The sequence below is a fragment of the Phocoena phocoena genome, chromosome 12 (genome assembly GCF_963924675.1).
Source record: "Phocoena phocoena chromosome 12, mPhoPho1.1, whole genome shotgun sequence".
NCBI lineage: Eukaryota > Metazoa > Chordata > Mammalia > Artiodactyla > Phocoenidae > Phocoena > Phocoena phocoena.
The window spans coordinates 13,192,683-13,218,967 of NC_089230.1; the positions used below are offsets into that span (position 1 = coordinate 13,192,683).

General features: G+C 38.6%; 1 protein-coding gene across 1 annotated transcript in view; it reads left to right on the forward strand.

Moving 5' to 3' along the window:
* The window catches only part of RGS17 (regulator of G protein signaling 17), an 81,889-nt gene that overhangs the window by 49,822 nt on the left and 5,782 nt on the right, over window positions 1-26,285 (forward strand). Inside the window, exons 2-4 of the mRNA XM_065888852.1 lie at window positions 3,177-3,320; window positions 20,614-20,703; window positions 22,160-22,394. Of these exons, the coding sequence (XP_065744924.1) occupies window positions 3,202-3,320; window positions 20,614-20,703; window positions 22,160-22,394 (444 nt within the window). The 5' untranslated portion in view covers window positions 3,177-3,201. The remainder of the gene's footprint in view (window positions 1-3,176; window positions 3,321-20,613; window positions 20,704-22,159; window positions 22,395-26,285) is intronic.

The following is a 26,285-nucleotide window of genomic DNA, read 5'->3' on the forward strand; positions in this document are numbered from 1 at the left end:
ATTTAAGTCTTTAAGCCATTTCGAGTTTATTTTTGTGTATAGTGTGAGAGTGTTCTAACTTCATCAATTTACATGCAGCTGTCCAGCTTTCCCACCACCACTTGGTGAAGAGACAGTCTTTTCTCCATTATATATCATTGCCTTCTTTGTTGAAGATTAATTGACCTTAGGTGTGTGGCTTTATTTCTGGGCTCTCTATTCTGTTCCATTGATCCATATGTCTGTTTTTGTGCCAGTGCCATACTGTTTTGATTACTGTAGCTTTGTAGTATTGTCTGAAGTCTGGGAGGGTTATGCCTCCAGCTTTGTTCTTTTTCCTCAGGACCGCTTTGGCAATTCTAGGTCTTTTGTGATTCCATATAAATTTTAGGATTATTTGTTTTAGTTCTGTGAAAAATGTCATGGGCAATTTGATAGGGATCACATTAAATCTGTAGATTGCTTTGGGTAGTATGACCATTTTAAGAATATTAATTCTTCCAATCCAAGATCATGGGATAGTTTTCCATTTCTTTAAATCATCTTCAGTTTCCTTTATCAATGTTTTATAGTTCTCAGCATATAAGTCTTTCACCTACTTGGTCAGATTTATTCCTAAGTATTTTATTTTATTTTTTTGATGTGATTTTAAAAGGGATTGTTTTTTACGTTCCCTTTCTGATATTTCATTGTTAGTGTAAAGAAATGCAACAGATTTCTGTGTGTTAATCTTGTATCCTGATACCTTGCTGAATTCATTTATTAGTTCTAGTAGTTTTTGTGTGGAGTCTTTAGGGTTTTCTATATACAGTATCGTGTCATCTGTATATAATGATAATTTTACCTCTTCCCTTCCAGTCTGGATAACTTTTATTTCTTTTTCTTGTCTGACTGCTGCACTGTTTTGCTGTCAGTGCTTGTTACTCCTCTGTGGATAATTCAGCTTATATCTTTATTTTGGAGTTCTGTGGTTCTATTTTTATGCATATATGTGTGGATTTACTTTTATTTTATAAATCCTGCTGAGCATGTGATATGCTCTTTCAATGTAAGGCTTTTGTTTGTTTTTTCCTTCCAATTCTGGAAAGTTTCCAGCCAGTATCCTTGAATATACTTCCCATTAATATTCTCCGTTAATACTCTACTGATGATGAAAATCTTGTTGGACACATAGGGGAGTCTTTCAATGTTACTGCTATGCTTGTCTCAATTCCCTTTTTTATGTTTCATCTTTTTATCTCTTTTCACTGGATTCTGGGTACAGTCCTTGACACTTATTCTCTTGGGGGTGGCTTTGGGAAATTATTATTCCATCTGAATCTTTTTAATGGCTATGTGTTTTGTTTCTATATTTTCCATTTTTCATTCTGTTTATTCTTGTTTCATTTTTGCCTATATTTGTTCTTATAATTTCTTGTTCTCTTATATGAACAGTTTTTTCCTTTATCACATTGTTTATATTAAACATATGTTTATTACACTAATTTTGGATGATTCTGTTATTTGCATTTGCTCAGGAATATAGTCATTTCATGATTGTTGAGTTGGCTTTCTGTTTTTAGTGTTAATTGGACTTTTTGCTTTCAGGCAACACACTGAGTAAGAGGTGTATTTCTCACTCTCACTCTTTATAATGCTTCTCAGTTGTCTCCACTAGTCCCCCAAGACGTTCAGTCCCAAAGTAGCTCTTTCACTGGCATCTCAGGATTTCCTCCCATCCAGGAATGGCTTTGGAGACATCCTTGGCCCAGTCACAGAACCTGTGGGCTGTTTGGCTTAGGTCAGGTTTCATTGGCTCTCTATGCATCCCCTCTCTCCTGCAGCTAGGTACCATTGATGGTACAGATAGCTTTTTTAGCATCTTTTTATGAGTGGCAGAAACCCAGCCGCTGATTTTATTCAGGTAAAACTCCGGTCTGAACTGTGGTCTCCCACTACTCGTGGTGGAGCATTTTTTACCCCACTAGAGTTTTGAACCTTTGCACCTTTCTGTTCCCATACCTGAATTACAAAATGACTATGACTTTACCCCCATTTATCTACCATTGTGGTTTTCTCATCTGTTTCTGGTCTAAAGAGATGTTTATCTTATTTTTAAGAATACAGTGTTTTTTAAAGTATCTATCATTGTATTCAGAACTGAAAATGTGTTTTTTAAAGCATGAGCTCACACTGCCAAGAAAGCTCAAAGTACTTTATGTTTTTAACAAGTATTGTTCTCAGTCACACATATGACAATATATACGTGTGATTTACATACATTGCGTATTTGTGAAAATATTATTCAGTAGAATTCATTCCTTTTTCTAAAAGTTCGTGCTAAATTTTATATTAGTCTACTAAATAAAACTTTATTTTTTTATCATCAACTAACTCCTAGATCAGTGTTGGTCTTATAAATCTGTAGCAACTCACTTGGCTGCATTTGTAAAGTCACAGGTAGGGCAGCCTGCACCTCAGTATTTTTCTTATCTGCCATGATATATAAATTCCACCAAAGTGATTCTCCTGGATTTGATAAATGTTTAGTCTTTCCACGGTTATCTACTAAATGAAAATAAATTTTGAGCAGTGCAGGACAGGGAGGTGATGCCTTTGCTACAGGGACACCTAACACAGAGTAAGGCATTTTGCCCATACTATCAAGAGAAGGCCCCTGGACGGTGAGCCAGAGTACCAAAAAGGAGACTGTATGTTTTAAAAGGAGATGAGAGAGGACCAAAAACAAACTGTTCTTCACCATGTTGTAGAGTTAGAAACCTTGCAGCAATGATTTGTAAAGCTCAAATAGCTGTATTGTAAATAAGAACAGAGAAACGAGTTATTCATACCCCCATAACCATTTAAAGGTGTTCATAAAGGCAAGCAGGTGTAATCATCCTTGAGTACAGAAGGAAGTTAAAAATAAATTTTCAAACCTTATCATATTTACCTTGCCAACTGATTCTGATTACGTGGCAACACTTACCAAGATTGTATGTAGCAGATAATGGTAGAAGTTCGTTCCCAAAGTTTTTAGAATGTTCGCCTTAAAAAATTTCTGGGGAATTTTCAACTTGACTGCTAACGCTTATTCATTTTTACCTTTTCTCAAACGATCTTTTCCTGACCCCTCAATTAAATTATGCTTCCTTCAGCACAGGCAACTTACCCTTATCATAATTTTTTCAGACCTTATGTTTTCTCTCTTCTTTCAGCCAACTGGGCACTGCAGTAGCTGAAATGCGAAAAAGGCAACAGTCACAGAATGAAGAAACACCTGCTGTGTCTCAAGCACCTGGAAACCAGAGGCCCAACAATACGTGTTGCTTTTGTTGGTGCTGTTGTTGCAGCTGCTCCTGGTATGTCTTCTTATCCGTGTGATACCACACCTGAGCTGGGTCATAACTGGCGTGAACCTGCACGTCAGCTCTCGGGACCATAGAAACTTCTCAATCTGTCCTTTTTTCTTCCTTTACAAGTAGGAATTACTGGAAACGATCGTTGGTTTAATGCACACATTTCCATAAGCAAAATATCATATTTCCTCAAAATCTACAATGAAATTGGTAGTAAGGTAAAGAGTGAAAAATTGTTTTATATCATGGTTTTCTCCACCCGTGCTTCTTAAAGGTATGGGTAAAGATAAGATTATGGCTATATATTTACTGAACAGTAAACAACATTCTCCCATGTTACAGAAGGTACAAGAACATTAATATAATCTCTAGTAGTATTGTATGTAGTATTCAGGGTAGTGTTTTAGTTCTCTGCTATTCCACGTGGTGTTGATTGTTCTGTCACAGAGTTGGGTTGCAACTTCAGCCATAGACTCCTGAAAAGGACATTAAAAGAAGTGCCACAGACTCATGTCCACAGATCTAAAAGGCCAGGGGCTATGATGGGTGTGAAGGCCAAGTCAGTTCATTCAAAACTCTGAACTTAGAGCCAGAGAACCTGCTTTCCATTGCGGTTTTGTCCCTGACAGGCTCTGGGACATCAGACAAAGTTGTAATCTCTGCTTTTTGGTTTTCTCACCGGCAAAGTGATGAAGAGCCAGACAAGCTGGTTTTCAAGGTCCTGTCTCGTACTAAATGTCCATGGTTCAGGCACCTTAGAAAACCTGCTTTAGTTCCAAATTCCCAAAGTCTTCAAATAAGAAAATCAGTGAGACCCAGAGTCCTGAGATTTACAAAGATGAGATTCCTCGGGGCGGGAGCGGGGGGGGGGATGCTAGACTTAATGGAATTTCCATAGAACCACACGTTTCAGGGTACTGTAAGATCCAATTCACAGGTGGATCTTTTGGGTTAGCAGTGGTCTGTTGGATCTCCATGGCCTGTTTCAAAACCCTAAAGAAAGGCCCAGATGCTTGAGTCATCTTCTCACACATGATCTCTACACTTTCTCAATGTCCATATTATGATGGTTGGTGTTATGATATAGTGGCATAATGTTCTATCACAGTGGCCAAAAGAGAAGATGAAATATGTAATGCTCCAGTGGCAGCCTTGGTGTTGAACAAGCTCTGAGCTCTCTAGGAAACTTCATTTCCAGAAAAACCATCCGATACTGTAGCAATCTGGAACGTTTAAAGTAGTTTTTATAGATATCAAAATTGCTTCCCAGATGATGATTCTTTTTTGGGGAAAGTCATGTACGATTCCTTTTTCTTTCATTCTTAAGCCTCAAATTCAGCATTTCAGATGGAGGCAACAGAGTCCTAGAGGAGAGAACTATTTCAATGCAACTGTGTCATATTTTTCTCTCTCATTCCTCAAGAGATCAGCTAGCTCTGGTCTTAATCTGTGCAATACGGGGTAGTGACTTAACATGGTGGTTCTGGAGTCAGACTGCCTGGGTTCCAGCTCTTCATCTTTCACTATTTGTTTGACCTTCAGCAAGTTGCTTAGTGTCTGCAGATTCCTCATCTATCAAATGACAGTAATAAGAATCCCTACCTCATAAGATTGCTTTAAACATTAAATGAAGTAAAACCCACACAAGCTGAGAACAGTGCCTGACCCATAGTATGCATTTAATAAGAGTTAGTTACTGGGCTATGGAACACTTCATATTGGGAAAATAAAATCTCTTTAAAGAAGATGTGGCTTCAAACCATGTATATTTTTTTAAAAAGATCAGCTTGTAGATACAATACAAAAAATTATCTTGGAAAGGAAAACTTTTATTTTAAAGTTCATATGAAAGGTCACAAATATATTGTTACATCATGTTGAGGATTATATTTCTAGTTCTCACTTGCTCTGCGCCATGTTCCAGTAATTAGTATATGATTTTGTTTGCCTGCAAAAACGTATTTCTGAATTAATGCTTCAGGATTAACACACCAAACGCTGAAGGTTTTTTGTGCAATATTTGCTGTCAAACAGATGTGTAGTGAGATTTGCTTTTATCTGTCCTACAGATATTTAGCAAGACTTGCTTTTATTAATTCTTAAAGTGCACATTAAATAACAAAATAGTCAACGTGAGCTCGTGAGCATCAGATTGTCACAGAACACAGACTATGGATGGAGAACAAAACAGCTTTTGGAAGCTGCATTAACTCTCCACACGTCTAGGGCGACAGGTATTTGGACCCTAAACACGTGGTGCCTTGGATGCATGTTCTATTAGTTTTAGACGAGAGAGTATTTTTAAGAACTATGTTTGCTAATAATGAGTCATGGACACTCAAGTCCAGGCCATAAAACGCAGAGTCTGTAAACGTATGCCTTCTTTACATGACAAATGATAGGTAAGGTAATTTCTAACGTAAGCAACTATTTTAAAAAACAAGAATGAAAGTGAAATTGCATTTTAATTGTAACTCTGTTATCTCAGTATAAATGGAGATGTCCTTTACACATGCATTTTTAGAGCATCATAATTTTTGTATTTTGAGTTTAGGGGGAAAAAATTGTAAAGTCTTATTAGAGTGGAAAAAAAAGAAAGAAAGAAAGCAATGTTCTTCAAATTTTCCAGGCTAGGGAAAAGGAGTATAACAAAAAGAAACACTAAAAAAATAATGTAATTTAGGGACAAAAAGTTAGAAATAAAAGTATGAAGTAACTGTCATTCGTAAATAGGAATAGTTACCATGTAGCTGGTTTTACCTCCTTTTAAGGGAACAGAGTGCTAAGAAAATAAATTTCTATATCTAGTAATAAATATAAATACCTCACTCAAGCCTCACATGATGGGTTTTTAAAACAACTTAGTATTTTCCTCAAATTTGCATTTCTCATTCATATTTCATCATCAGCTCCTCTCTCATGTTTAAATTTATTCCTGCCTTTATAAAATTACCACTATGCTTCATTTTGGGTGGTGATACAGAGCATAAATACATAACTGCTGAATAGTTCCACAGTTTCCTTCAAAAATCTCAAAAGTTAGGATTACTTCACGACGTCCTCTGTCCCTGTCAAGGAGCCACTTCCTTCCCCAAATCCATCTATCTCCCTTTTCTCCCCAGAGCCCTCCATTTCAAGAAGAGAAAGCAAAGGAATGAGGTTGAGACCGTTTAACCTGTGTTACACAAATAAGTCATGGATGCCCGAGTCTTGGCCATCAAGCAGACAGTCTGTAAGCTTGCAAGCCCTTCTACACATGGGACAAAGCTGTTCCCAACCAGGAGAGCTTTGTCAAGATCACGTGTCTAGAGATTCAGAATTGTCAAAACAATGTTCCCCTTATATCAGGATTCAAAGAGAATGACCTGCCTTTTCAGGTTGTTAACCCTCTTCCCTTTTCTTTATGAGAAAGAAACCTTTCAAAGATGTGGGATCCTTGCAAAACTGCCGACAGTGTGAATCCATGAGGTAGTTCAGACACCTGTGAAAGTGTGTCGGAAACCAGAAATTGCGTTGTGCTCACAAAACAAGGTGCCACAAAAAGGAGGTAGAAAGGGAGAGCTTCCAAAACGCATTGCAAGCTTAAAGCTAATTTCCAACTTGTCCCTTGAACCCTCCTCTCCTAACATCAGAGGTTAAACCAAAATAACTCAGAGTATTTTTTTCAAGGAAATCTCTAGGTGCTAATCCACTTCTGCTTTAATTCCTCATTGCTCCCAGGGGTGTCCTAGCAAGAAAAACAGATTGCTTTGTTTACTTATAAAAAATGAGAACTCAACAGACTTCAGACACCATGCCTCCAAAACGTTCCATTGGCTTCTCACGCTACTGCGTGGTGGTGAGGGCATCACTCGGGTGGGGCAGCCTTAGGCTCGCCACCTGCAGTTTCCGAGGGAATGGGTTCTCTCTTTCGCTACTTTACTTACTAGATTAGTGTATAAGCTTTTGTTTGGAAGAAAAAAATGTCCTCACTTAAAAACTAATGTTCAGAAAACTCTGTGCCTCATTTTACAGATAAGGCAACTGAAGACTTGCCTACTGTCACTAACCTCATTAACGACAGAAGTGGGACTAAAATGCAAGTCTCTTAACATCCCAGTCCATTGTTTTGTCCATTTTAAGAGAACACTTCCAAACTTTTCATTTCCAGGCTGGATATGAACTGATTCCAAAGCTTTTTACTTTGCAAACTCTTCAAGAATTATATTAAGCAACACTTTTCAAATGAAATTCACAGTCCCATGCACTACTATGTATTGCCTACAAGATTTCATCCACTGCATCGGATGGTCTCCATTCTTCTCGGGAGAAATTGGCCAGAACGTTACTACATTAAATAGTCCTGTGAAAGCTAAAATTATCTCCCTTTTGACACGTTAGTTTCCAGACCACGGAACAGATCTAAGTAAACTTTAAGCCCTTCATAAACATACTTTTGGTCGCCCCTCCCTCCATTTTTAACAAGTACCACAGCCTCTATAATTCAAAACAGTGCAAAAATAATGTCCTATTTTATCCTCTGACACTGTCACACTTTAGCTCTTTGCTAGTGGAAACACTAAAACGCATGCTTTAAAAGCCAAAGGATATTTTTTCAAAGGAAGAACAAAATCTGCGTCTGCTCCATGGTAAAGAAACCACCCCCTGGAAATAAATCTGCTCACACATGCAAGTTGAATCATTTCATCTAAGGCACCAGTGAACGAGCAGTCTTTTCTCTAGCTGTCACCCTCAGAGACCTGATTCATCTCACATGGGAGCACAACTTATCTGCATAGGATTTCCAAAGGACGTGTAACCAGACCATCAAAAATATCACTTACAAAGAATTCTAGTTTTGAAAACTCTATCTCACCATGTCATAGGTAAAATTTGTCAGTAGTTTCTATAACTTATACCATCTTTTAAAGGCACACAATCAGAAGACATGTACCAAAATGAACCCAGGTTTCCCAGGCCATATACACAAAACCAAAAAGTGGACGTTGGCACAATGGACCATCTCTGTGTCATGCACTTGTTTATTCACTCCTTTACAGCTGATTGAATGCTAATTATTGCCTGGTACTGTCGATGTCATTAGCTTTCACCAGACTCTCCCTGCCTCTACATTGACAGGGAACAAATGCTCAACAAGCAACTGAACCTGGACATGAACACTTGGTTTACTCCCTAGGTCACCCTCCAGAAAAGTTTAAGATTCAAGCTGCCTCTGCCAACAGAATGCCTCGACCCTTTTCCAAGGAAGGCACACCGTTCTTCTTTTTTAAATTTTATTGGAGTAGAGTTGATTTACAGTGTTGTGTTAGTTTCAGGTGTACAGCATAGTGATTCAGTTATACATATACATATATTCACTCCTTTTCAGATTCTTTTCCCATTTAGGTTATTACAGAATACTGAGTAGAGTTCTCTGTGCTCTACAGTAAGTCCTTGTTGGTTATCTGTTTTATATATAGTAGTGTTTGTATTTCATCCCAAGCTCCTAATTTATCCCTCCCCCCTATGTTCCCCCTTTGGTAACCATAAGTTTGTTTTCAAAATCTGTATGTTTCTGTGTTGTAAATAAGTTCATTTATATCATTTATTTTAAAATTAGTTTCCACAAATGAGTAATATCATATAATACTTGTCTTTGTCTGACTTACTTCACTTAGTATGATAATCTCTAGGTCCATTCATGTTGCTGCAAATGGCATTATTTCGTTCTTTTTACGGCTGAGTAATATTCCATTGTAGATATGAACCACATCTTCTTTATCCCTTCCTTTTTGACTCTGTTTACTGTAAATGTACATTTTTTCTGAGTGTCACATTGCAGTGCTTAGACCATCAATGGAAAAATGGATGTGAAGAAAACAAAATACTAGATGAAAATATTATACCCAATTTCATTTAAGAGAGTAGAAAGAACCAAAACAGAATGGAGAAAGAAGATTAAATTAATTCCAGCTAGAAGAAAGCAAGAGCCAGCCCCCGCCTGGCCCTGTGGTGAGTGGAGAGGAGACGCCTCGGAAAGACGGAGTGCCAGGTGGGGCGGGGAGAGGACGTGGGCCTTACCAGGTCGAGATGTAGGAGAGTTCTGACATGGAAAGGGCGTTCCAAAGAAAACAAAGATGGGTCCTCAGGAGGGGAGAGGATGGATGGTGAGAGGAGCCTCGCTCTGTGAAGAAGCCCAGAATTCTAAAGTGACAGGAGGAAGCAGACTGTAGGCGAAGAGACTGGGCAGCGCGTCCAAGGACAGCACTTGGCACCGAGACTTGAGTGCCGTCCGCGGGCCCACATACCCCAGTTGGCTTCGAGTCATTTCAGGGTCATATCCGGGGAGGATCTCTCAATCTCAGCTGACTGACTGTATGTTGTGGTGGGGTGGGTGAGGGCCATCTGGGTCTCAAAGGGCAGGATGTGGTGGAGCTTCTCAATGACCTTGGCAATGGGCCGATGCTGGTCATCCCCATGGCCACGCCTCCCTCTGCCCTGCACAAGGCTGCATACCTGGGGGGCTGGTCTGACGCCCAGCTCACTGTGCTGGTTTTCATATTAGTGACTCTTCTTCTGTTTGACATGCGTTTTTGTTTTCTAGGTGAAGGCCTTCAGTAAAATTATGCTATATGGATTTTATAGTGGAATTCACAGCCATTCATATCAGTCAGTTGGCACTGGGCCTTTTCCTAAACGTATACTAAAGTTTTAAAATAACTAAAAGTATATTTTGGCTTATAACATAGTATTTGGCACATAGTAGGTGTTTAATTAATAATAAGGTATTGAATGGTTGATGGAATTTGGATTTTCCAATTGAGTCTACTTTATAAAATATGGAAATTTGTATCACAGATTTTGTTTCTCAAAAATTACAGGTACATTCTCCTCTCATTAGCATAACGATGCAGCAGCTAACGCATGTTAGGGAACCACCAGATTTCTTCTTATGCACCATGTTCTTCATTCCCGTGTGTGTGTGTGTGTGTGTGTGTGTGTGTGTGTGTGTGTGTTAGTAGCAGTACTAGTACTAGTAGTAGTAGCAGTTAGTAGTAGAGAAAGGCCAGGATTCCAGGAGGGAGTGCTAAAATCTGGTTAGTACTACTGGGATATAAAGTCAAGAAGGACAAAATAGAAGACTAGAGACACAATGACAGGTAATAAAATGCCTTTTATGGCATATTAAGACGTTAAGACTTTACACCTTTTTTGGTTATGGGAAGTGACTGAACATGCTTAAGTGAGAAGGGGACAAAGTCCATTTTATGTTTGAAGTATATCCCTGTGGAGACAATGGAAAGTGTGTGGAAGGACAGGACAGAAACAGGAAGCATATTAGAAGACTTCTGTAATAGTCTTGGTGAAAGATGCAAGGGGCTCAAAATGAAAGGTGATTAAAAGGAATGGAGAGATTCCAGTTTCAAGGAAAAGGAAGTACTGTCAAGAATTTGCAGTAGACGTAAAGGAGAAGGGAAGGATAACGCCATTGCTTTGCTTGAGGGGCCGGGTTGATGGTAAGCCCATCAGATGAGAGAACACTGGAACAGGAGGTGGTTTAGGCCAGGATAGGATGGTGGGTTGGGCTCGCTCCGTGTGTGGTACCCAAGGATTAGCTGTGGAAATGATTTTGAAGCTTGCAGGGCATGTCTTGATTAGATATAACAATCAGGGAGTCATCAGCATACAATATACAGGAGATAAAAAGGATGGCCCAGCATGAAGAGCAGTGAGCTACAGGCTGAAACCTCAAATGTAAACCCTTAAACCCACTACTGGGCATATATCCAGGGAAAACTATAATTCAAAAAGACACATGCACCCCAATGTTCATCGCAGCTCTATTTACAATAGCCAGGACATGGAAGCAACCTAAACGTCCATCAACAGAGGAATGGCTAAAGAAGATGTCGTACATATATACAATGGAATATTACTCAGCCATAAAAAGGGATGAAATTGGGTCATTTGTAAAGACGTGGATGGACCTAGAGACTGTCATACAGAGTGAAGTAAGTCAGAAAGGGAAAAACAAATATCGTATATTAACACATATATGTGGAATCTAGAAAAATGGTATAGATGATCTTATTTGCAAAGCAGAAATAGAGACACAGACATAGAGAACAAATGTATGGATGGATACCAAGGGGGAAGCGGGGAGTGGGATGAATTGGGAGATGGGGATTGACATATATACACTATTGATACTAAGTATAAAATAGATAACTAATGAGAACCTACTGTATAGCACAGGGAACTCAGTGCTCTGCGGGGACCTAAATGGGAAGGAAATCCAAAAAAGAGGGGATATATGTATACATACAGCTGACTCACTTTGCTGTACAGTAGAAACTAACACAGTGTTGTAAAGCAATTATACTCCAATAAAAATAAAAATTTTTTAAAAGCCTTTAAAGAGAAAGCAGTGCAGCTCTGCAAACACGGAATGCAGAGACTAGACAGTCTGGAGGTAACATACAAAACACACCACTGCGCTGGCACAGAAGCCCAGACAGTAAAGACTTTCACACAGAAGGGAATGATGGATGTTGCAAACACACGAAGGACGTCTGATGCGATAAGAATCATAAAACTTCTTGTCATCTGGCCTACCAGGAAGTTATCAGTGAACTCTGTGAGAAAGAAGCATCTCCTTAGGGTGCACGAGGAAGAAGAATTCGGAGAGAAAAGCTGCTGAGTGCAGCCCTTTTCAAAGGCACTGAGACACCCTGATCTTTGGGGGGTGAAGATTCAAGTTGAGGGAAGCCAGCGATCCCTTTCTGATTTAATCAAAGCAAATTATTCAATTTCTAAAACAATGTGAAATCCAGCCCTTCTAAATCCTGGCCAAATATATTAGCTGTCTGGACAAAGGTTAAGAACTGCCCACCCATCCCAGCCTCTGCAAATCAATAATAATACAAAAACTGAGTTTATGACATTTTGCTCCCCCTAACCTATCTATAAAATGTCATAGTTGTGCTACATCTGATTGAAATTAATAATTTTCATCTCTCTCATTGGAACTCTTTTTTTTTTTAGCATCTTTACTGCAGTATAATTGCTTTACAATGGTGTGTTCGTTTCTGCTGTATAACAAAGTGAATCAGTTATACATATACATATGTTCCCATGTCTCTTCCCTCTTGCGTCTCCCTCCCTCCCACCCTCCCTATCCCACCCCTCTAGGTGGTCACAAAGCACCGAGCTGATCTCCCTGTGCTATGTGGCTGCTTCCCACTAGCTATCTACCTTACGTTTGGTAGATACTCTTTATTAATCCTTTTAAGCCTAACGTATTTAGGTCTAGGCCAGGTAGACCTATTAAAATCTGCCTGATGTTTTAGGACATCACTCAAGAATTACTAATTACTTGTCAGATAAGACAATAAAATCCACTTCTAGCAAATACGAAGTTGACTGTATAATAATTCTGCTTCATTGGGTTTTATAAATATTATAATTTTCGATGCTATAAAATTCATATCTTTGTTTCAAATATCGATATACTATATATTAATGTACATTTCATGCCTGGGAACATGTGCTCCTAAGTAGAAAGCAAATTTCTGCCATTGCTACTTTTCTGTATACAGAAACGTAGCACAAAACCCTTTTAATTGACCAATTTCATAATAGTTGAATAATAACTTCATATGTTTCATTGTGAATAGATGTGGTCTTGCCATATTTAAAGATTACACACAAATTGTAATAACATGCCTTCCTCATATAAAGCCTACTTTCAAGAGGCAGCACTGGGGAGGGAAGAAAACCACACTGGAGTTAGACCTGGATGCATCTCAGTCTCATAACACATAACTGTGAAATGTCTGGCAAGCTGCTCAAGCTCTCTGAGCTTCAGCTTCTTCATCTGTAAGATGGGATTCACAACAGTTACTTTAGGGTGCAGTTTCTTTCAGGAACCCCTGAATAATCCTTTATTGATAGATATTATTTGCAAGTCTCAGGCTGAAAGGAAATTACCAGACTTTGGCCACTGTATGCTTAGCATGTTCTATTTCCATGTTGTCAGTTAATGTAACAGAACCTGTTTTCTGCATTCGGTATCCCTGGCCCTTTCTCCCCAACTCTCACATGAACCAGCACAGGTATAACTTGGCATTCCCGGAGCACGGACCACACGCTCATTGATACACAGAGCGATGTGAGTTCATCACATCCTGGGATAAAGTCTCCCCACAGATCAGGACTGTTGCCTTCAATCATAGTTGTTCTCAGGGATGCTCCCACCTCAGCCCAAACATACTCACACACACAGTAACTGGAAAATCCCCAGGGAAGAATGAATGGGTGGATGGGTAAGTGACCCTGCCAGCAAGCAGATGTTTTTCTGAGTCAACTGCTAGGGTTTTAACATTTTCATTGTCCTTTTTATAATAGAGACACAAGTTAACTAAAGCTAGAAGCTTGAGCTCCAACTTAACTGATGCATTTAAAGATCTGGATGATTACATGCCATTTTAATAACAGTGTCTACTAACTAAATAAAAGTCCATTTGGCTTTTTCGCATCCAAGATATTTGCTTTCCCACAAAAGCATCCACTAACTTAATTATGACTTACAGGGAAAATTACAGTGGGTTGAAGGAAGAGCTTAAAATAGGATTTCAGTCAACCTGAGAACTGAAGTAGAGGATTCTGTTGATTGGTATATGTTATAGAAAGTACATCTAAATATTCAATCCTATAATTCTCTTAACGTTAAGGTGGAAAAAAAGAAACTCTATATATGCCAAATAGGAGGCTTTGGTTATTTAACTGAACATCAGCTGACATAGTAGATCCAGATTTTAATCAGGTAATAACTTGTTAAATGCAGTTGGCATTTTAGACCAAATGAATATCCATGAACTTAAAATACATGGCTTAGAGTTTGAAATAAAAATTTAATACCAATAGAAAAAGGGAGTTCTTGAAACCCATCCTTTCCAACTGAAGCACGTATAGAGGGAAATTGGTAGCGCAGAGGGCGAGTATGAGAAGACAAAGTGATTTTGTTTTCAGTCTCCATGCAGCAAAGGAAGCAATTAGCATTTACATACAACCCAAACTGGGATTGAAATCCTTTGGAGAATCCACTTTCACAGTGGCTCTTTGAAAACATTTTAAATAACAAAAAAATGTCCTGCCTGTTGGTAGCTAAAAACCTTTTCTAATTAATTTGTTCTAAGAATGTATCACCCAAGATCTATATTACCCCAGCAAGAGGCATAATTAGAGTTCAAACAGCTAATTATTGGAAAGGATAACTACGATGTTAATAGGATTATGCCTGACCCTTTTTTAAGACTAAAGTATTCCTATATTAAATGACCTAGGGTGGGAAGTATCCAGAACATTTCCTAAATAGCAAAAAGGAAAACTGGGTGTAATTATGCACACCTGTCAAGATTAAATTTATCCCTTTTGAGTATATTTCACTCACAGAAAATTTGATGACTCTTTTCAAAGTCCTTAGAAAGATGTAATTATCAAAACCCCATACATGTAAGAATAGATTGTTTTTCCAAACAAGGGTAAACTTAGAAACTTTCAGTTTTATTGAGTTGATTAAAATATTATATTTATAAAGGCAACATAGCCCTCTAGTGGACAGATTTTTAATATCGGGTTATTTTACTTCTGATAGGCTTTAAATCTATGAAATAAAAGCTTAAACGAAATGAAACATTTGTTTTATAATATATGATACACGATTATGAAAAATAGGAGTACTTCTAGGGGCAATGTCTTTTGGTTTTTTTTGCTGTACGGGGGCCTCTCACTGTTGTGGCTTCTCCCGTTGCGGAGCACAGGCTCCAGACGCGCAGGCTCAGCGGCCATGGCTCACAGGCGCAGCCGCTCCGCGGTATGTGGGATCTTCCCGGACCGGGGCACGAACCCGTGTCCCCTGCATCGGCAGGCGGACTCTCAACCACTGCGCCACCAGGGAAACCCTAGGGGCAATGTTTTTTGAGACAAGTGTTGTATAACATTCCAGACACACATTTCTAACCACCATTCCCATCCTTACATACCCCATTCAAAACCAAGCTGTTCTACCAAAATGTAGAAATGAAAGAGATGAGGTTCAAGACATAGGTTTGATTATAACTGAGTTTTTATATGTCTGAAATTATAGATCGTATATGGCTGTCCCGCCTTCTGCTCCCTTTTTTCTTCCTTTTTATAGCCCTTTCTAAGCAATGCATCAGTGCACCTCTCCTTTCCCTTCTTCCCAAAGTTGTCTTTGCCAGTGGGAGCGAGTTGTATGTCCCAGGGATGCTCTTTGCAGTAACAACATCTGTTCTGGAGTCATGAGTGGCACCACCTCTTCTTCCCCTTGTCAGGTTTTGTTGTCAAACCTTCTGTAACAGCTCCTTTTTCCCTGGCAATCTCAAGTTCCTGGCAATCAAGAAGTTGCTCCTTGCCAATATCTGCTGTATATTCAGTCCTCTGGGCAATACCTCCTGCAGACTGGCAGCTGTGCGGTAATGTTGTTATAAGGGGCTGTGCCCTCAAGACATGGGTTTGTGATAAGAGGTTTACCCTTTCCAGACATTTAAGAGCAATCCATTTCTCTAAATACCTGAAAAGGTAAAATACCACAATTAATTCTTCTATATCAAGAGAAGAAGCATTGCACAGCGAAAATGAGCATGAAATAAGACGTCGGAAGGTGTGAGTTCCATTGCTAGGCCTGGTATGTTTTAGTTGTGGGTATCGAGTAAGTCAACCTCGGTGACTGCTTTTCCTTAAATCAGATGGGAATGATTAATAACAAAGCCCCTGCTTACCTTACAGGACTGTTGTGAGGAAGAAATGGTAAGGTGTTGTATGCGGAAGTGTTTTATAATAACAGCACGGTGTAAGTTTTTATTCCCTCTAGTTGAAATAAAAAACTCTTCGGTAAACTTGGAATTGCCATTTTAATATGCCACCAATTTTCCCTTCCACTGAATTTAAGCATGTGTAATAATTTTCCTTTTTGTCACAAGTGTTTAGTCTTTGCTTTCAACCTTGTGTAGTAGGTCACTACCTTTGTCCCCATTATGAATGGGGAAAATAAAGCTTGGAAAACCAAAATCGTCATAAAGGAGATATCTTTGAGATTTGGAGTCCACTTCATTGTTTTCTTGGCCCATTACATAACCACACCTCACTGACTATTCTAATTTATTGCTTCTATCCTGAAACGTCTGATTTGTCCATTTTGCTCTGCATTGATATCATGCATTTTTACAACTCTACACGATTTTACCCCCTCTGCTTGGAATTCTCCTTGTCTAGGTCTCCATCTGGCCAACACATTTATTTCAACTCTCATTGCAATGCTCTGTGATGCCTATTTAACTGTCAGAGCTCCTCAGTTTCAGAGCCTCTGTCTTGTTCATCTTGACTTTCCAACCCAGACACCGTTGCATAAATCAGGTGTCTCATACATATTTGTAAATCGTTGTTGACGCCTAAATAAAGCTGTAGTATTATTTTACCATGGTATTTTGACTGAGAAAAATGACACATTTAAAGAATAATTTACCAATTTTCTTCAGAACCTGAAGGAAGCTGATTCCATTTTTGCCCTGGGAAATTTGAGGTAGAATTGTTAAATATCAAGGAAAAGCTGATAGTACAATGTGAGAATATTAAAATAATGAATTGCCTTTGCCAATGACAGTGGTTCTTTCTTGAGCCTATACTTTAATACAGTATAATACAGTCATACTGTATTAAATTTAAACATCTTATTAATTCCTCAGCTGAGTGTTTGTGTAAAGATATGTGGTTTTGTGATCAGCCTCTACCCCAGAGTTACCATAGCTACTGCAAAGTTTTCATCTTATTTGCAACCATTTCAAGGATTCTCCCTAAGAACCAATTGTTTACTCAAAGTAGACTGTCTTCCAAAAGAGTCCCCACACATAGCCATGATGATGAACCAGTAGGTAAGCTCGTTAAAGGGCAGTAGGCAATGTTTTCCGTACCCCACTGCCCAAACTCCCCTGTAAACAAACCAAAAAAATCCACCCCCACACAAAGAGGGCATATTTCCTTATTTTCTGAAGTATACCAAATGTATTTCTCTCTTCTCAACGTCACTATTCGAGACAATCTCTAATAAGATTTTATATGCTTATTTTAGTATTCTTAGCATAGGCTACTGGAATTTTCTCCCATAAAATATTTCAGCTTTGATCAAGACTCCCACAGTAAGCATTGTATATGCATTCTGTTCTCTTCATGGCTTTAGTTGTTTAAAAAGTGGAATTGTTAGTTCAAAATATTACAAGAATTGTAAAAGTGAAAAAGAACATGTCTCTACATGACCCCTCACGTTAAGCTTGATGTTTTCCTTTTAGAGCTTTTCTCCAGCACATATATATATATATATATACGTTGATCCAGAGCAAATAAGTCCTGTATTTTATTACCTTAAATGAACCCACTGTATTACTTAGAGCAGGACCAAGTAAAATTGGGGACAGACATTAGTCATGCCTAAGACAGATGGCAAACAGTCTAGCACCAAGTCTCCTATCATTTTCTCCATTTCTCTTCATCTTAAAATGGCATTATTTTAATGGTTCTTGATAATGGAAACTCTGAAACCAATTTTTAAAGAACAGTCCTAAAGGACAGTTGATTAAGAAGGACACATCGACTGCTAAAGGTCAGGTTCTTTCTACAGGGCAATGTTGTGTCCAATGTTAGATCAAGAAATGGAGGAAACGGTGAACAGTTAGGCACTTACTGAATGTCTGTTATAAGTAGTTTTAGTACAAATGTGTGTCCATATTTTACCATCTGTAGAAATCAAAGATATAAACACAACCCAATATTTCATAAGGATCACTCTGATATGGTGGCATTTGGGATGTTCGTAAATATCACAGAAACAGATACAAGAGCCAGAATTCATCTTCAGAAACTTGTGAATCATGTATGTAGATTCCAGATTTGTTGCTCCACAGCAAAGACACAATGGAGAACACATTTTTTCAACGATGTTGTGTTTTAAAGTTTTTCAAATAAGGATACCTGCATTGGTGTGGCATGCTCCATAGGATACTGTGTGGAAATGTAACTGAAACAAATTCTCAAGGAGTTTATTATTTAATCAGCAAAGCAAGCTCATTTTCCAGTCTTTATATAGTCCCTCAGTATGTGTGCACACACACATATGAGCTCGGTGAAGCTTGGCAGAATGAGTACTAATTTCCTATTTAAATGTGATCTTTCTAGGATTTACCCCCCAAGTTGCATATTTTATACATTTGGCATCATTAGTTTCTCCCAGGAAATTTCACAGAATATTGTCAATGGTGTCTTCCTATCTCCTCCCACCCACTTTCCCATAATTACCGGAAATACATCAAATTCCAGAGAGGCACTCTTACTCAGAGACACTTTGAGAAGTTAATGATGCTGCCCTCCAACACATTCCTAACCTGCAGACAGAGTCACAGCTCGGCAGGCAGAGACTCAACCAGCCGCTCTCTGAATCCCCACTCGTTGCTTCCTCGCGGCTCCCCACGCTGAAGGCTGAGAGGGGTCTGGAATTGCTGACTACCATGCAGAGCCATCCTCAGTCTTCTGGACATTTGAGTAACAATCAAACTATAGTTTCTGCTTCCCAGAATTCCTTGGGCCATACCACCTTTGTGAGAGGTTTCTCCTTTTCTACACCAGTAAATCTGCCACGTTCCCTAGAAACTGGTAGAGGAGAACTTAATTTACTTCCCTCTGACATTTTTTTTTTTTCATTGACGTGTCCTGCTTCTGACTGAAGAATCCTTTCCACTTCCTACTGAGTTCTCTTTTCTCCAGGTGGTCCAATTTCACAACTGAATTTTCCATCTAGTCCCACTTTCAGTTGTAGATTGACCCCTTTGCCTTCCCGTCTTTGCTACATTCTCTCCATCCTCACCCTTGCACCTGAGAATGAATGAATGAATGAGACATCTCTCCTCTTCCCTTACCGGATGTTCCAGATCAATAATAGCTAATTGTTGGAAGCTTTCGCGCACTAAGCCACAGCCATGTTTGGTGCCGCTTTTCTGCATTCACATAAGTACTCTATTGCCTCAGTGCCTATCAGACAGCATGGTTCATAATAACAATTACAGGGTGGCTGAAGAGAATTGGGTTCAAATTCCAATCATACCGCATATTTAGTGCCGGCCTTTGGGCCAACCTACCAGACAGCTTTGTGCCTCACTTTGCTCATCTGTAAAACGGGGATAGTAAAATTAAAGTAAATTAAAGTAAAAGAACAACGCCTGGCATATGCAATAGGTACTAGGAAATAACAGTTTCCATTTCCCTTTGTTGAACAGATAATGAATGAACAACTGAAAGAGACATCATCTAACTTCTTTTGCTCTCTGACAGGCTCTCATGAAGCTTCTCGGCTTCTAGACAGAGGGATCAATTTGCTAATTCAGTAGCTTGGCTCTTCCAAGGCCACTGAGTTATCCTCCCCGCCCTGCTTCTTAATATCTGCCCTCAACCCCCTCATCACGTTGTCTGCACCTAGAACCCCACGACCCTGCTCAGCTACCGTTTACCTGAATCAGACAATTCTTATTCTTGTTCTGGGTTACTAAAGCCGCTCCTGTAGAACTCCCAAATTTATGTCCCAGAGACACAGAGACGCCTCCCACTCAATGCTCTAATATCCAAACCCCAAACCCTCAGAGTGACTGGCTTTTCCCTCTTGAGATGTTGGAGGTCTACTTAAAGGGATGAAAGGGCAAAGAAAATCAAATATAAATCCCATTGCTCGAACTTGAGTGGATGGAGGAATGATGACAGAAAACCTGGTCTGCAGAGAAGGGTGATGTGAACTTAGCGAATTCTGTTGTAGACTCTGATACACTTTATCTTTTCAGCAATCAATGGGGGAAAAATCAATGGAAAACAAACTATGAATAGAACTAACCAAAAATCAAAATGGCATTACACTAAGGAGTAATGTAATGATATATATCAAATATTAAAGCATATAATCATGTAAGTTATCTCGGAGATTTTAAGTAATTTGAATTATGCATGGATGAAGTCCGAATGTATAACAGTATCCATTTTCTGAGGTTATGATTTACTTTATTTTATTAAATAATGATTCTCTTTCCTTTAGTTGACATGGGCTTACCCAACATTTAAAAATGGTATTGCTCTTTTTGTACTCTAAATACTCTCACATAGTTGAAAATAAAATTCTTCCATGAAAGATTTTCCTGGGATATTTTTCTTTTCTTTAAATAATTGGTTTTCCCTCGACAAAATAAAGTGTTATACTACATTACAGCCTCACTGTTAGGAATGAAGAAAGAGGGGAAAATGCAGGAAGACCCACACATACCACAAAAATGGAGAGTATCCAGGTCCTAGAGGAATGGTGAGTGTGAATCACGTTGTAATTGTGTCTTGCATGTATGTGCTGTGTACATCTACCCAAGGCTTAAACATAATCTCTTGCTTCCCGGTAACTCCTCAAAATGGTTTTGTGAAATGAATGCATACTTAGTCTGGGAGATCTTATTTTGTGATTGCAACTGCTTTTTATCCCTTTTTTTTTTATTAGCTCTGTTAAACTATCAGCTAAAACATTGCTTAGGTTTATCCTTCCCTTTCAAAAAACAATGATTGATACATGAACTAACCTCCCCCCCTAAACTGCCCTAGTTCTCTACTTCCCTTTTCTAAGAATATTTTTAAGTTGTTCTCTTTATAGAAGAGTCTAAAACACACAAAAAAAAGATATGGAACTACCTAAGTCAGTGAGAAAGGGCACCCAGTTCTTCCTCAGTCCCATTTCCATTGGAAGGGACTCTAAGTATTTTCTCCAAACTGAGAAGTTGAAATGCAGTATCCACAGAATAGAATTAAAATACAAGCAGATTATTTGTATAATGATATGTGTTTTCTTTTTCTACTTCTTATGAGAAGGTTTTAATTTTGATGCTTCATAGTAATTTTTCTGTCTTTTATACTTTTTTTTAAACAAATGAGGAAGTTCAGACATTTTGGAATAATAGCAAATCTATATAAAATATTTGGTCAAAAAGGTAAGAAAAAATACAATATAAGAATTTTTTGACCAAGCGTATTTTAGGTTGGAAAATTATTAAACAGACGAATGAATGGCAAAGCAAAATCAGGACCAATTTAACCATAAGAATCTCCAAGCTTCTCTCCTTTACGTCTTTGAAGTAATGACTGGTGGTTTCTGCAGGTAAGTAGTCGCTGAAAACCTGAATATAGGTATCTAAAAAGTCCCTGATGTCATTATAATTGTCCTGTGCTTTTTAATTGTGATAACTCCATTCATAGGTAACAATTCGCTCATAAGTTACCAGAATAATTATTAAAGTTTAGGAAAATATGTGACAAGTGCACACAATGTATTCTTATTTTGATTCAGTGAAAAATGAAAAGACAGCGACCAGAGATGAAAAGAGAAACTGTATCTTATGGCTTGGAAATGAAAATCTACATCAGATGCAAACAAAAAAGTTCAGTTTGCCTTTCAAAGTAATGCATAGGCTTGCAGTCGATTGTTTGGGTTCAAAAATGCCCAAGCTTCATTAGGAATCTATGATGACCACGTGCAGAGTGTGTGTGTAGCCCCTTGCTACTTGAATGCTTGACTCCCTAACACATAGCCTGTACCTACACGAATTTTTGTCAAGACCCAGAAATCTCTAGCCCAGTCCTGGCAGATGTTTGCCAGGTCAGGCTGGACTGAGTCTCAATGACCACTAGATGGCAGCAATTGAATGGCATTTCTATCTGCAGCTCCCCATCCCCGCACCAAAGTTGCTTTTGATAACGGCCCCATTCTGTCTCTGCAGCCAAAACCCCACTTCAGATGAAGTCTTGTCCTGGTCTCAAAATTTTGACAAGATGATGAAGGCCCCGGCAGGAAGAAACCTCTTCAGAGAGTTCCTCCGAACAGAATACAGTGAAGAGAACCTACTCTTCTGGCTTGCCTGTGAAGACTTAAAGAAAGAGCAGAATAAAAAAGTAATTGAAGAAAAGGCCAGAATGATATACGAAGATTACATTTCTATACTCTCACCAAAAGAGGTAAAAATCTGGAAAATATTGATGTGAGCTTCTTAGACCAAGGATGAACCTAAAAGGACTTCTGTCCAAATTGAGTAATGAATGCATGGGGTGTGGACGAGCTAGAAGCCTTGTCTGGGTAGATAATCTATATTCCATTCTACCTGAATCTACCTGAACACGTGTTTCAAGGTTAGGTCTCCCCAGTATGCTTTGATCATTTATCTCTAGCTGAATCATGTGATAGTCTACTTGCTTTTCAGAACTACCATTAGGAAGCCTGGTGATACAATTTGCCGTGACTTAAAGTGGAAAAGAAGAACTTACTTTGGGGCAGTGTTTCTCAAAGTGTGATCCCCAGATCACCTGTATAGGAATCACCTGGAGCATTTGTTTGAAAAGCAAATTCTCGAGGCTGACCCAGGACTTCTGAATCTGAATTTTGGGAAATAGAGCCCAGGAATCCATATCTTTAACAAGTTTTCCACATACGTACTAGTTTGAAAACCTCTGGTATAGGGGAAAAAAACGAAAACAAAAGAAACCCTGCCATGTTGATGCTTATGATAGAATTTTTACAGAACTGAAGTATGACCCTTTAGGACCCATTAATATTCTTGGGGGAGAGATGTGTAATGGCAATCATTTTACTTGTTCTGGTTTTCCTGTTATTTATAAGTGCAAGATATTTTTCCCATTGCCAGAATGTACCTGATAAACAAGGAACCTTCCAAGCAACCGGACTGACACCGTTCCATTAGCTTTCTAAAAATCAGTTTGCTCCTGAGAAACGGTCCCGCTACCAGAGTTAACAAGCATTTGGTGAGGGAGGGGCTGAGAGTGCGCCTGGCCTCTGAAGTGCCGAGTGACTGAGTTCCAGCAGGGCTTTTCAGAATTTGAACTTAGAATTTCCTAGAATGCCTTCTCTTCTGCACGCCACCCTCTTGCTGTCTTTTCTGTCTCTCTTAAGCCACTGTGATTTTACCTGTGCATTTGACCTGGTGCTGTCTGCCTCCGGACTTTATCCTCCACACCCCTCTCCTGCACGCGGACGTTTATTACATCCCCTAGAGACAGGCATCTGTCTCCTTCAGCGTTTGGTGCGGCCCTTACCTTTAAATCTGTAAGATGAGTTTGCGTCTGGTCTATCAGCTCTGTGCTTGGGATGCTATACAAGCTATTTCACTTCTAATCAGATATACCTAAGTAATTTTTTAAAGATGTATCCGTTCGTGCCATTGGTATTCCAGAGTACTCCAATAGCACTGTCTCTGCAAAATGAGAAACCTTGAATTGGATACACCAAAGATTGTCTTAATTTTTATTTCCTGATTAACACAGAAAAAGTATTCATAGAAACAAGGTGGGGAGAAATTTTTCTATAGCCTCAATACATTTATTACTGATGCCACTTTGTATTTCTAACACCATTAAAATTCTGCATCCTAAAAATACATTCTTCAGGTTTCTGGTCTCTCTAGAACCTCAGCATCTAACCAGTTCTACTTGAATTTTATAAGTATATTAAGCTCACCTTCATTTTTATTTAATATTGCAATACATGGCAAATATATCAAATAATCCAAATGTGCCCCAAGATGTGCTTCTCTTGTCCATAAGTACACATAATTACAGAGTCTTTGGGAAGATTATCTATCCCATTTCTCTCCCCCAAATATGTAACATGTATCATTTGAAAATGATTATTGTTTAAATTATCTAGTCCATTCCTTTGTACTATGTATCCTCTTAAAATGATGACTGTCCCATTTTAAAATAATGTTAGTAGAAAAAGTGCTCTCTATATTAAGTACATATAATTCCTTTATTTTACAGTCTCCATTTTCTAATTTTAAGTTTTTATGGGAAACACTTCCCCACTGTTCTCACAGCTCTTGAGTTTCAGATGTCACTCATTGATGGAGCTTTGTAAAATACTTAATTTTCACAAAATTACTTCTTCTCTGGGCCACAGTTTAGAGATATCATAGTTATTGATTACTGAAATATAAATTATTGGATTTTCATTATTTTGCAAAAGTAATGGAGTTTTGTTTTAACCAAATTTCTTTACTTTGAACATGAGTTTCACCGAAAAGTCATTAAAATATTATTTCCTGAATAAGAACATGACCTTTCCTAAATTAAATAGACTAATATTTAGTGTAATAGCCTCTCTCCTTTAATATTCTCTAAATACCAGAGGCAGAGGTAAAATTCAAATTTTTATCATTTGGCTACTTGTTTGCTGATATATAAATAATTCTCAACATAGAATCTAAGTGACTGGACTGTATGAAGTACCTCTGTTTAGCCAACTGATGGCTCTCCTGTCAACATAGTAATTACACTTATTATTTAGCAGCAAAATTGAATAAACCCAATTATTGAATAAACCCAATTATAAAAGATAATTGTTAAGAAGTTATATTTTAAGCCCACGTATAGATATATTTACTTTTGAACCTAGCCAGATGACTTGACTCACTTATATACTCCAAAAATGGCACTCACCTTCTAGCTATCCCAGGGCCCTTTCCAAACTATTATATCTCACTGACCTTCTATGCAAAAACTTGTCCATTTCTAATCAACAATACACTGCTAACCGTTTAATGATACTGTGTTATCACCCTTCAAGTTTTGTTTTCCACCACTGGAGAGACATGTCCCATCCAGAGAGCCCTAACTATATAGTAGTAAGAACACTGAACTAACACTCGGGTGGACAGATTCTAGTCCATGCTCAGCTCCAACTTAATTGTGTGGCCTGGGATAAATTAGTTCACTTTTTCTGGGCCTCGGTGTTCAGTTGATTTGTTTATAAAAATCAAAATTCAAAGGGGCACAGAGGATAGTAAACCAAGTCCAGAATGGCAGCTGTAAGGCCCTTGTGGTACTACTGCATTCTCCCCTCCAAATGTCATGGCCAGTTAGTCACGGTCTTCCTCACTGCTGTACCCAGATTCAACCTCAGAGCCTGTCTTAACATGGTGCTCAGAGCAACCACTGCAAGGCCATCGGAGCTGGGAATCTACTTCCCACTTTGGAGCCAGACAATCTGTTTCTACTTAGAATATTTTTGAAGAATATGAACATTTGAATCATTTGTAAAATGGTAATAACTAAATAACTGAAAATTGTCAGGACTTTATTCTTAACCAGAACCTCAGTTTTCTTCACTAGACTTTCATTTTACTTTAATTAGATTGGGTCATCATGTTGCCCTTTGTTAAATGTTAAGGAGGTCTACATTCTTAATATTATATATACATTGGGGCTTCCCTGGTGGCGCAGTGGTTGAGAGTCCGCCTGCCGATGCAGGGGACGTGGGTTCGTGCCCTGGTCCGGGAGGATCCCACATGCCGCGGAGCGGCTGGGCCTGTGAGCCATGGCCGCTGAGCCTGCGCGTCCGGAGCCTGTGCTCCGCAACGGGAGAGGCCACAACAGTGAGAGGCCCGCGTACCGCAAAAAAAACAAATATATATATATATATATATATACATAGCATATTTCCTTCATGAAGCCAGAGTGCTGATAATTTGGATGTTATGTTATAAAATAGATGTTTACAACCAGGAGGCAATATAACTTCCACTCTTGGCATAGCATGCATTTCAAGAGGGGAAATGACCAAATTTTAAATTAAAAAAAAAAAAATCTAAAAACAGACAAAAATAACATTTCTTTCAAAAGTGAATTTTCTTTTTTGTCCTCAAAGGGAAAACAAATGGACGTAATAAAGAGGAATTTAAGACTAATAGTAGGCTTGCTATGCATCACAGATGCCAGTGGCAACTTATATTAAGTATTGAAAAGACAAACCCAGCAAAATAAAGAACTTTAATAAAAAGTTTGCTTAAAAGTTATGACCAACTTAAACAGCATTGAGCTGTTGAATAAAGAAATATC